We start from the raw sequence: 12,898 nt of genomic DNA on the forward strand, positions 1-12,898 counted from the left end.
TTTATTTTATGATATAACCGTTCAAAAAAGAAATTATGATAAGGCGCATGGTAGCACTCAAAATTAAAAGCTAGTTAAACTGACCATCAGAGAGTTAGAGGTATTACACTGAACTTGAAGATTAACAACAACTTGAGGTGGGAACTTGGCGCTCCCACTAACTACATACTTGAACCTTTCTTAACTAACTTATCAACCACAAAGTTAGCCTCTCTAGTAGTCTCTATTGATGTACGAAGATAGTAAAACAATGATCAACAGAATTTTTGGAGTAGGGAGGAAAAAAAGTAAAAGACATATACTTTGTTTGTTTGCCGCTGACTCGACGTCTGGGTCTGAATCAATCCCTGACTCGCGCCGAGTCAGCAGTTAGACCGTGTATTTTCTATTTTGAGTCAAATCTGACTCAACTTATGACTCAGATCTAACCCATGATTCAGACCCGTTTGAGTAAGGTAACAAAATACCCCTGACTCATGGAGCCAAACCGCTGATTCATGTATTTTTGAATCAACTGAGTCAAATCTGACTCAAAACAAACATATTGAGTCAGATCCAGATAAGTCAGGTGATTTCAGTCAGACCCAGACGACTCAGAATAGTCAGGATAAACAAACATGGTGATAGTGTCAGAGAGTCTAACAATATGTCAGTAAGGGGCGAATTTGAGTCAACCCAGTAATAAAAATCGGTTCTCAAAATCCAAATGATTTTCTAAAATCTCTACGATCTTTCTTTTAAATCATATCTCTGATATATTCTCTTTAATCATGCTACAAGTTTTTTCTCTCTTGCTTTGTCTGATTTTGATTTTGTGTTAGCAACTTCGTTTCAGTCTATTTTTTATGGTTTTTAGAAAAACAATTATTTCCTTTGTAAACATGTGGGACTAATCCTTTCTTCCTGATTTTGCAGCACTATAGTAATGTAACAGTGGTGATCCAGTGGTGGTTTTTGAAACAATGGTGTAAGAGATTTTAAATCTCTCTTTGTCTCAGTGGAAAATCTTGTATTTGTCATGGATATGTTCAAATTCTAAAAAAGGATTGGAGTTCAAAAAACAGTGGTGTTTTTTGTGTTCTCTGTGCTTCACTTGTCAGACCACATGATACTCAAATCAGTGGGATTTGCTACCAGTTATCAAACAAAATCATATACTAGGCTGGATAAGAACTTTTCTTCAAAGTTCAGAAGTTGCAGATTCAAGTCAGTTGAGGGCAAAACGGGTAATGCACCAAAGAAGAAAGCGGAATTTTTGGAATTTGAAAATACTTTCCAAGTCAAAGCATATTTTCACTTCGAAAAATCTTTCTGCGTTTACTGGGTATGAGCTGGGTCAACAGGTTAATCTTGGAAACATTGGAAAAAGAAGAATAAACCCTAACCCTAAAGGAAAAGTTATAAAGCTAGTAATGGAGAAGTTCTCTTTGCACAAACCAAAGGAAATCAAAAATATCAAATATTGAAAAGAGATGTCTCAACCAAACAACTTGCAGCTGGCATCTTTAACAAGGAGAATGCAGAATACAAATCTCAATCTAGGTCAAGTTAGAGATGTGAGAAGTAGTTTGATCTCAGTTTCTGAGATAGCTGAAGCATCAACAAAATGGAATAACTGCCTTATTGGTAAGGTAATCCATAAATATGCTATTGATCCTGATGCTGTGAAAAGGGAGATCAACATAATCTGGAGGAAATATAAGCGTGGTGAAATGAATACTATGGGCCGAAATCTCTTTGTTTTCAAGTTCAAAAATGAGGATGATAAGCTAGAGGTGTTCAAGAGAATCCCGTGGGTGATTAATTTTATGTTAATAGTTCTCCAAGGGTATGATAACTCGATACCATTGGATAACTATAATTTTACTCATCAGATTTTTTCGGTGATTTCTCGTAATCTTGCCGTAGAACATACTGATGATGGTATCATTGAGAAGATGGATCAGGACATTAGTCATATGGTGGAGGTCTATGGGAAGAAGTGAGATAAAATCAGGGGTCGGGTACTGACTGCAAATATTCTGGTTGACCTAAAAGAACCATTGAAGAGAGGCGTATGGATTTTTAATGCAGCTAAGAAAAAAGTCTTGGTAAAATATCACTTTGAAAAGCATCCAAAATAAACATGCCCGCATTGCTATGTGATCGATCATGACGAAGCCAAGTTTGAGGATATTGCTTGGAAGATTTTTATCTATGGACTAACTGATAAAGAGTTTGAAGACTACTATGCTGACCATGCCCATATGGTTGAAGCATATGAGAAAAGTAAAGAGAAGGCGGGAGCCGTGGAAGAGAAAAATGGTTCTTCTAGTGGGTCGGGTTACGAAAATGATGATGGTTCGGATCCGAGAAAGAAGAAAAGAACCCGCGACTCAGGAATTGAAGATAACTATGTCATTTTAGATAATCCTCTTGCCAAATATGATGGGAACCAAGTGATTCAATCTGGTGGAGTTTATCATGATGACAATCAAAATCCAACCTATACTGGTGAGGATTTGAACATGCATGACAGATGCAGATAATGAAAGGGGAAGTGAAGGATCCAACCACCCACCACCTACTGTTACACGAAGAATTGTGCAACAAATCAGGTGTGTTTTCATCTTATAATTTTTCGAATTGTTGATTGCTTTGGTAATTACAACTTTGAGTTCTTAGTTTATAGTTATGAATTTGTGAATTACTAGGTTGACTGCCATATTAGCTTGCATCAGATTGCTCTAGGTTTAGAAATTAGATTCCTCACTAAACCTAATTATCAAAATATGAAAAATTCTTGCTTGGAATGTTCAAGGTTTTGAAAACAACGATACTAGACAACATCTAGGTGAACTGATTAGAGCTAATGATCCTGATATTATTTTTTTGTCTGAAACCAAAACCATGAATGTAAAGATGTAAAAATTTACTTATGGGTTTAACTATATGAATTACTTATGTGTGAACCTAATTGGTGCCTCTGGTGGTCTCTTTATGTTATGAAAAGATGGTATACACATAGATGTAGTTGATATGAATATTAATTTCATCTCTGTTGTAGTGAATATGGACTCTGGAAGTGTACATACTCTTCTTAATTGTATGTATGGTGCTTTGGATGATCTAGGATGGGATAGGCAGTGGGACTACTTGGATAATGTAGCTACCAGATATAGTTTCCCTTGGATAATTATAGGAGATCTGAGCTTTACAATCAGACAAGAGGACAAAGTTGGTGGAAAGAGAATTCCTCAAAGTTAGCTTGATAACATTAAGAACCACCTAGATCACCTTGGTCTTACTGACCTGAACTTCATAAGCAATCCTTTTACTTGGATTAACCACAAAAGTGGTGATTCTCTTATTCCGGAGAGATTGTTTAGGTTCTTAGCTAACTCTGATTGGCTTGAGTTTTTTCCAAAAGCTATAGTTTATCACTTGATTGAAGTAGCTAGTGATCACAACCCTATCCTGTTAGTTACCTCCAGAGAGGATAGTAATCTAGAAGACCCCTTAGGTTTAATAGGTGTTGGCTCAGTAATATTACTTATAGAGATGTTATTGTTAACAATTGGAACACTAAGGAAAGGGGTTCTAATGCTTATATGCATGCTAAATGTTTGTACAATGTGAAAATAGCTCTTAGGAATTGGAACCTGAATTCTTTTGGAAATTTTCAAACTCATATTAACATTATTCAAAAACAGTTAGAAGATGTCTCCTCTGATATGCATGATACTGCTAGTATCTCTATGAAAAAAAGTCTTGAAGAGTCTTTAAAATATTGGTATGGTGTTAGACATGATTATTACATGCAAATGAAAAGAGCTAGAGAAAATGTATTAACTTTTGATGACAAAAACACAAAATATTTTCATGATAAAGTTAATTTCCGAAAAAGAAGAACTCAAATTGATTGTTTGCAGAGTAGTATTGGTGTGTGGTTAACTTATAAAAACATGATTGCTACTGAACTTGTAGATAATTTCAGTAAAATAAGTAGGACTACTAATCCTCCTAGAGATATGGGTTTTTTTAGATATTTTATCTCCTTGTATTACTACTGAAGAGAATGAGTTCCTTATTAGTCCTCCTACTGATGAGGAGATTAAGGCCATAGTTTGGCAAATGCAGTCGTGAACAAGTCCTGGCCCTGATGGGTACCCTCCTGGGTTCTACCAACAGATGTGGGAGATAGTTGGTCCCGACACTGTTGAAATGGTTAAGAGTTTCTTTCACTCTGGTCACATGCTTAAACAAATGAACCATAACTTTGTGTCCTTAATTCCTAAGAAAAATGCCCCTAGAACACCTTCTGATTTAAGGCCTATAAGTTTAAGTAATGTGAGTTACGAAATTATTTCTAAGCTCCTTGATAGTAGGCTAAAACTGTTATGGACAAGTTTATTTCACCATATTAAGCTGCATTTCTTTCATCTAGGAAGATGACAAATGATATAGTGATTGGCCATGAAATTGTGGATACTATGAAGAAAAATAAAACTAAGTCTGCCTTATGGCTATCAAATTAGATATGTCCAAGGCTTTTGATAGAATAGAATGGCATTTTTTACTTGATATTCTAAGGAAACTTGGTTTTAATGATCATTGGTGTAACTTAATTGAACAATGCATCACTACTGTATCTACCTATACTTTTTTAAATGGAGCTCTAGGTGAGATTTACTATCCAACAAGGGGTCTCAGACATGGAGATCCCTTGTCTCCTTACTTCTTCATCATTTGCATGAGTGTTCTTTCTAAAATGCTCATTGATGCAGAAGGTAAAAATAATATTCAAGTTATCAAGGTTACCACTTCTGCTCCCTCTGTAAGTCATTTATTCTTTGCTGATGATTGTCTTGTGTTTACTAGGGCTACTGTCAAAGGAGCTAAGCACTTAAAGAGCATGTTAGATAACTTTAGTAAGTATTTTGGTCAAGCAATTAATTTTGATAAGTTAGGGTTAGCTTTTATTTCTAAAGGTGATCCTAGGATAAAATCCCACATTATATCCATTCTTAGAATTAAAAACCTTTGGTTTTGCTGATAAGCACTTAGGTGTTCCACTTCTGTTACAAAGGAATAAAATGGAAACTTTCAAACATCTCGGAGAGGCCCGTGAAAATAAATTAGCTTCATGGCAAGGAAAATATTTGAATTAACCTGAAAAGACAGTTCTCATTAAGTATACACTAGGAACTCTGGTATCTCATGATCTCTCTGTTTTTCCCGTGCCAAAAAAGTTAACTGATAAAATTGATGCAACTCATAGGAGGTTCTGGCGGAATAATAAAGGTTCTGCCAAAGGAGGCTATTTCATTAACTGGGATAATGTCTCTAAACCCATTGAACTAGGAGGTTTTAATATAAGAAAAACTGAACACCTTAGTACTGCTTTTCTGGCCAAATTGGCCTGGAGAATGCTTAATGAACCAGATGCTCTTTGGGTTTATATCTTATGCCATAAGTATTTTTATGATTCTAACCCCCTGCATGCTACTAACAATGATTCTGTGTCTTGGATATGGAAGGAAATTTGCAAGGGACTAGAATTGATTAGGAAGCATTATTGTTGGGAGGTGGGAAATGGATCTTCTATTGAAATCTGGAAAGATAAGTGGGTACCTAATAGAAATACTTATGTAAATGCTAATTTTTCTTCTAGAGATATGAAAACTGTTAACCAGTTAATAGATCAGGAAACAAGGCAGTGGGATAGAGAAACTCTAAGTTGTCTTTTTGATAGGGACACTATTAGTGACATATGTCTAATCAGAATACCCTCTAATGGTAAGGACATTCTTAGATGAAAGCCAACTCATAATGGGAAGTTCAGTGTTAAGTCAGCTCATAAATGCATCATGAAGGAAATTTATGGTAGTGGAAATGATAATTTCCCTTAGAAGACTTTGTGGAAACTTGACCTCCCACAGAAAATAAAGCATTTTCTGTGGAAGTGTATGCGTGACTGTGTTTCTGTTAGAAGCAAACTATCAAGGTTTGTTTCCTCTATACCTAGTTAATGTCCTTTCTGCAAAAGGAATTCTGAAACTAGAAATCATCTCTTTGTTGAATGTGAAATTACTGAAAGGTTGTGGTTTGCACTAGAATGAAATATTGCAGGAAGCATTGATAATATGAATTTGCAGGAAAAATTCATACAATTTGTCATTTTTTCTATGTGGCAAATTTGGAATCCTTGATGTAATGTGGTGTTTAATAATGCTCAGGTTCAGGTGAATAATCTGGTTTCTCAAGTTACTAAAGATATTAGGGAATGGAATGAAAATATAATGTGACTGTTGGAAAATAGAACTGCAGCAAGTCAGAGCAGAGTTGTAATACCATGGAGCTTACCAGACCATGGTTTCCAGAAATTTAACTTTGATGCGGCATTTGTGAGAGAAAGTAAGCATATGGGAATAAGACTAACAGTCTTTAATGATGCAGGTCAATGTGGAGGTGCACAATCAATCCATGGAGTAGCTAATGATGAGGAGCAGGCTGAGGATTTGGCAGCACTAGGAGCTATAAAGTGGGAAAAAGCTGAAGCAGTACAAAAACTACATTTGGAGGGTGATTGTCTGTAGTAAATGCTATCAATGGTAGTTTAGGTTCTGTTAGATGGACAAATAATAATGTAATCCAGGATTGCAGGATTTTATTAGAAAGTTTTACAAGTTGGAAATGCACCTTTGTGCATAGACAGTCCCATGAAGTAACTAATAGTTTAGCTAAAAGAGCTAGGAATTTTAGAGCGGATGAATACTGGAACTCAGAGCTTCCAATATGGTTGAAATATCTTATAAGAGATGAACTCAATGTAAACCTTTTCTAAACATATTTAATGAATTTTCCTTTCTTATATATAAGAAAAAGATAGTGTCAGACATCATCCCTTGCAATCTGGTGGGCAGTATGGATTGTGCGGTACACTTTGGGTGCATTTATCAACAGTGTGAAAATCCTCGTTTATAACTGGTGTATGCGACCAATTTTTTTCAAGGTGTCTCATTGGACTCCGTATTATACAATTGGGAACTCTGTGAAGTCTTCTCTTAGTGAAGAGCTAATTTTTCTAATTGCCCTTTTTGAGTAAAAAAAATCAAGAGATATTTATTGTTTTTTTCATTAAGAGGCAGAGCCTCATTCAGTGGATACAAAATTTGTCTCACAGTCTCTGAATCAAATGATGTTACATAATTGATATGGTTTTGGATGTGGATCCTATTCGAGATGGTTGATATACTATACCCCGTCCATATGTATTCTATTGCATTTTCATTAGAAAATTTTTAGATATGAGCAGCTTTGAATACTCCATACCTACTGGTTAAAACGAAAACGTACTAGTTATATATATATATATATTCCTTGTTTTTGCATATATGTCAATTAGCATTATCGAAGTAGGTTCAGAATCACTCTGAAAAATAATGTTACGATCACTTCACTCTGTTGCATGTTAGAATGTTGCATCAGTTTCTTCCGCTCCTAATTGTTCTCTTATAGGATAATATGCATTTTAAGAGATAGATACTACCATGTATATGCAAAACAAAAACAAAAACAACAATTATCATTAAGACAAAGCATTGAATTAAAATGAATTTGTCGTTTTTCTTACGTATAATAAAGCCAATCATTAATTCAATTACGACTAAATTTATGTTCTGTACAATGCAATGTATTTTCCCCCTCTTTCTCCTTGTAAGTGAGAGAGTCAGAATTGAATTCTCATTAAAAGGAATCGCAGATCGAATTCTCACAATAACCTCTCATGTGGAATAAACATATAGGGTTTGAACTATGGCATGTCAAACACAATGGGGTTTAGGGGAGATAACTGAGTTGTAGCTCTCAAATTCACATTCCTTGAGGGAGGGGGCACCAGAGATTGGGGAGATAACCTAAAATTAAGTTAACATATTATACTAATTAATATCTCAAGTGGGGTCAGGTATAATTGTCCTTTTTTGGCAGAGATATTACTATTGTTTTTTGGCATCAGGGATGACATCTGTATTGTTTGGAGATGGAGAGAAGTTGTCCCCAAGTAATAAAACATACAACTAATAATCCAAAGTGGTGATGTTTAGACTCATTGACAAAACTAGAGGCAGGCAAGGAAATACGGTACTAGTGGCATTAGTTAAAAAAACACAGCAGTTGAGAATCTTTTCAGATTCATCCTCCATGTTCACTGAATCAGAGTAGTATCTGAGAATGAGATTCACTTTTCTGACTTTCTTCACTTCTTGTCTTTCAAGCTATAATTTCCCATAGCTTATTTATGTCCACACACCTGCTCGGATGGCCGGCGGGGATGGCCCTACCATGGCGGAGCCAAGGTATTAAGTAAGCGGTAAAAAGCTTCTTTATGCAACTTGGAGCTTATGTCCAAAGAGTTAGGACCTAGGAGCCAGCTAGATAGGGTAAGTTTTTTTCCCATTCGTAGACAAATAATAGACAACATTACGACCTCCAAGTGATTGGACAGAAGACTTAGAATTCTTGATACTACTTGTCAAAAGCCTACATTAATTTTTACTGTTTGTATCATTGATCATTTGCTTTTAGATGAAAAGCATTCAGGAGTCAGGACTTCGGGCAAGTCCGGTTGCAGCCATGCAAATTTTGTCAGGTTTATATAGAGGATAGGTCACTAAAACTTGCTAAGTCAATTTATGGCTAACAAGTTGGAGAACAAGAGGCTAAGAGGGCAGTACGAAATTCTGGCTCACAGTATAAATCCAGAAGAAGCTTTATAGTACAATATTGGACTAGTAAGATCAATACAGTTGAACTACCCAAACAAGTAGGGTTCTTGTCTAAATAGGTCCTCTAGATATTGAGACTAAAATGTACATCTACCTAATAGTTAAAACATTAACTAATATCAGCACCCCAAGTTGATTCATTGAAGACAAAAATGAATTCGTTTTCAATATTCTTTTATCTCAACATTTGTTTCCATCCATTCTTTTTCGTAGTTACTTACAAAAAGAAACAAGGCTTTGGAGCTTTCTTCTTAATGTGGCCTAACTTGGTTGGAAAAAAAATGAAAATTTCCTTGGTTGAAATTTGTTTCTTGTTTCATCTCAATCAATCGACTACAATATTGCATGGCCATGCGACCCTTTGTAATGTAAAGTGGCGAGCCGTCCGTGAGGATCTTTTCCAAAAATAGTGGAAGGAAATTAAGTCTTTCTTTTTTTTATTTCCTTCTCATTAAAAAAAATAAAAACTCCAAGAGTGACTACAAAGTTCAAGAACAAAAGTTTTTTAATCGAGAAACATATGATTTATAGATAAAAGTTCCGGAAATTGTCACACAAAATAATTATTTATTTATTTTTTTCATAAACTTGCGTTTATTTTTGTGAATTTCTACACATATACCATAAACATTTTACACTGAAAAGGGAAGAAACAACAAAAGATTAAGCCAAAACCCCAAAACTAATCTATTTGTCTGCCATGACAACATGCATGACATGCTGGAGCTTCTTCTGCTTCTAGTTATTTTAATGACCGGAGGGTGCATGATCATCAATTTCTTCGAGCTCGATTCCTTGTGCTGCAAATCTAGTCTCTTTATAAACATACCAATTTGCAGCAATCAAGAATGCCCCAAAGTTAAGCATGCTTAGCCCAGATAATAACCAGTAAAAATCATAAAGCTTCCCTTGGTTTAGATTGTCAGATATCCATGGATGCGTGTCGCCAGTAATCATATGTACTATCGAAACCAAGAGAGAACTAAAAAAGAAACCTATTGAAAGTGTGCTCAAAAACAAACCGGTGCTCATAGTTTTCATCCCTTTTGGACACTCTCTTAGGAAGAAATCAAGTTGCCCTGTGTAGATAAAAGCCTCACCAGCACCAACTATTAAAAACTGTGGGATTAACCAAAATACAGTTAACGGTATAGTGGCATTTGGATCATTTGTTAAACCACTTGTTCGTGCTGAGTGTAACCGCTTTATTTCCGTTAGAGCAGCCGCTGACATACCAATTACGGAGAACACTAGGCCTACACCGATACGCTGTAAGGGGGCGAGACCATGCTTGTTTTTGAGTACTTTCCGGCAAATCGGAGCAACTAAGCGGGTATAGATTGGGACAGTCAGCAGAGTGCTACCTACGAAGAAAACCGTTAGTGAGGCAGCAGGAATCTGGAAAGATTTTCCAATTCTACGGTCCATGGTAGCTGCTTGGGAGACGGAGAATGTCGCCATTTGAGCATGAACCGTCCAAAACAGTATTGTTGTTGCCCATATTGGTAGCATCCGCACCACCATTTTTACTTCTTCGACGTCTGTCAGAGTTGTTAAACACCACTTGTTATCTATATGTTGCATATCTTTCTCTACATCTGTGTCCTTGATTGCCGCCTTATCGAGAAAACTGCACATACAATACACATACAATGAGTCTGAGAATCCATATACCTTCTTGATGAAAAATCCAGTGGAGATATATTTAGTCGGACATATTGTCAGCTCAAATGTGACTAGGTGTTAAATGCAGAAGCGTGGAGCCACTGTTATGGTAGTAAAATGGTAAAATCATTCCTAAAACTAGTCATCATCGGACTCTTCACCAATTAAAAAAAATCACAAGGGTGAACCCTATCTATGGCTTAATTTGTGAGTCTCCTGTTTTCAACCGGTAAACAAGTAGATTTTCCGATTCGCTAATATTCATGCCCACAGATTTTCAACCTCGAAAGTGACGAGGAAGTTAAGAAGGAGCGTGACTTTCAGGACTTGACTATTAGATAAATTACATATATTTTTCTGGATTCAACTATTAGATGAATGACATAAATTTCTCACCAGCTCAAACCAATTTATACTTAAATATATAGAGATACTTTAATTCGTAATTTCTTTCTCAATATAATTTTATTTTGGACTCTGGAGTATAAGTTAACTTTTCAACGTAAAATTTCATTTTTGTTTTAAGCACTTTTTGGAAATATACTAAATAATTAACTTCATAGAGATTCGGAATGAATTACGTACCGGAATTGTTTGCTATGAGGTAGTTTTTGCTTCTGAGCTTTCTTTTTTCCGTCGTCTTGTATTTTGTCGTCGAGGTTGAAAAGAAGTGACGAATCCGACGGTAACTCCAACTGACGTTTCCTCCATGCAGCAACAAAAACCGTTGCTATTTGTGTTAACGGACTGCCTACGAGATTTTTGAAACGGTATTTTCTCGTTCCAGATAAGAAAATAACGAGGCCTAAAACAATAGTCGCCGCACAAATACCGTAACCCCATTCTCTTCCAACGTTATCTTGTATGTAAACAAGTACAGAGACCGCCATTAATGATCCTAGACTTATGAAGAAGAAAAACCAGCTGAAAAAACTCAACATTTGGGATTTTTCTTTCTCATCGGACTCGTCAAATTGATCAGAACCAAAACCAGATACACTTGATTTCAGACCACCGGTTCCGAGTGCCGTTAAGTAAAGTGCCATGTAAAGAACCGTGAGCTGAGTACTAGTTGCTGGAACACATTCTGACGATCCTATTACTGCACACTTTGGTGGGTGAAGGCTTGGAATTACAGTAGATATTGTCAATATCGTCACACCCTGTTCAAAATCGAAAATTACCATACGTTTAAAATATTACAAAAATTGTATGAAAACAAATTAGGAACGGATAAACTATAAACCGAGAATAATTGATTGTTGCAGATTATTATGAGCCTCAATAATTATTCTCTAACGTCAAAGGCCATCTCTGCGGATACCATGTTATCACATTCAAAGACATGAAACTATTTTTTTTTTCAATTTTTTTTTTTATAATTTATATTTCAACGATAGTCAAGTTGCACTTAGTCTGAGTTTTATCGAAACTTCATCTAAAATATTATTGCATGATTATTATTTTATTTTTCCGGGAATTATCATACCATGGCTTGAACTGTGGTAAAGATGGCTATGGTGAGATATCTGCAACAAGACCAACAAAATTAGAGTAATTAGAATCAGAAAAACGGAAATCAACATCGTTAATAAAAATTGTGCTGGTGATTCTACTGACCGTCCTAGAAATGTATCAGCAATGAATCCACCGAGCAAGCACAGCATGAACGACGTTCCTAAGAAGTTAGTAACTGCATTAGCTGAAGTTGCATTTCCGAGATGCATCACACCAGTTAAATACGTAACCAAATTCACTGCAATCCCTAGCGTTGTTAGTCTCTCGTTCAATTCCACCACTGCACAAACAAAAACAAGCTTTCTACAACTCAGTATATAGTTCACTTACACAGTGATGAGTATCACAAAAGACAGAAACAAGAGACGAACCTAAGATCATGGCAGCACTAAGCCATCCTCCAGATCTCGACCTATCCGAAGGTCTACCTTTGTAATCCCTGGAATCTGAAAGAGTAGTAGTACTCTTTTTTTCATCAGCGGAAACCATTTCTGTAATTCTGTTTCCTTTTAAGTTTTGGAAAAATATGAATATGAAGGGATATATGGCGAGCGAGAGATGGAGAGATAGAGAGAATAATATATGAGTTTGTGTAATTCTGAATATGAGGTGCTGAGATTGTCCATTTTATAGGGGTGTAAGCTGTAAGAGTGTGTGGCGTGGACTGTCTCGCGGATATGTCACAAACAGTGCAGAATTCCTCAAATAATTGAATAAAAAAATGAGTTCCAAAATTCCAGAAATAAAGATAAATTAAAATCTGCTACATCCATATAAGTATTGTGGTGTCACCTACCCTATATGAATTTAACTTGGCCTTTGGAGATTAAATTAGTATAATTACTTCAATAATTTAAGACGTCGGTCTGTCGGGGCAGCTTCGTTATCAACTCGAGAATTCAATTAGCATTTTTTTTCTTTCTAAAATTCAGATTTTAAAAAATATT

General features: G+C 35.8%; 1 protein-coding gene across 1 annotated transcript; it reads right to left on the reverse strand.

Moving 5' to 3' along the window:
- Positions 1–9,315: 9,315 nt before the first annotated feature.
- LOC113355487 (protein NRT1/ PTR FAMILY 6.3-like) lies at positions 9,316–12,554 on the reverse strand. The gene is made up of 5 exons (XM_026598357.1): positions 12,323–12,554; positions 12,054–12,231; positions 11,923–11,962; positions 11,019–11,596; positions 9,316–10,398 (listed from the first exon to the last, which is right to left on the reverse strand). Exons 1-5 carry the CDS (start codon positions 12,438–12,440, stop codon positions 9,516–9,518), a joined length of 1,797 nt encoding a protein of 598 aa, XP_026454142.1. The 5' UTR covers positions 12,441–12,554; the 3' UTR covers positions 9,316–9,515.
- Between the last annotated feature and the right edge of the window lie 344 nt (positions 12,555–12,898).

This window comes from Papaver somniferum, chromosome 3, assembly GCF_003573695.1.
Source record: "Papaver somniferum cultivar HN1 chromosome 3, ASM357369v1, whole genome shotgun sequence".
NCBI classification, from domain to species: domain Eukaryota; kingdom Viridiplantae; phylum Streptophyta; class Magnoliopsida; order Ranunculales; family Papaveraceae; genus Papaver; species Papaver somniferum.

Bases quoted from the DNA above. Each gene is read 5' to 3' on its own strand.
- LOC113355487 (XM_026598357.1), bottom strand. From the start codon at position 12,440: ATGGTTTCCGCTGATGAAAAAAAGAGTACTACTACTCTTTCAGATTCC. The intron at 11,963-12,053 runs GTCAGTAGAATC...GTCTTGTTGCAG, and splicing joins GCTGATACATTTCTAGGACG to ATATCTCACCATAGCCATCT. The intron at 10,399-11,018 runs GTACGTAATTCA...TTGTATGTGCAG, and splicing joins CCTCATAGCAAACAATTCCG to TTTTCTCGATAAGGCGGCAA.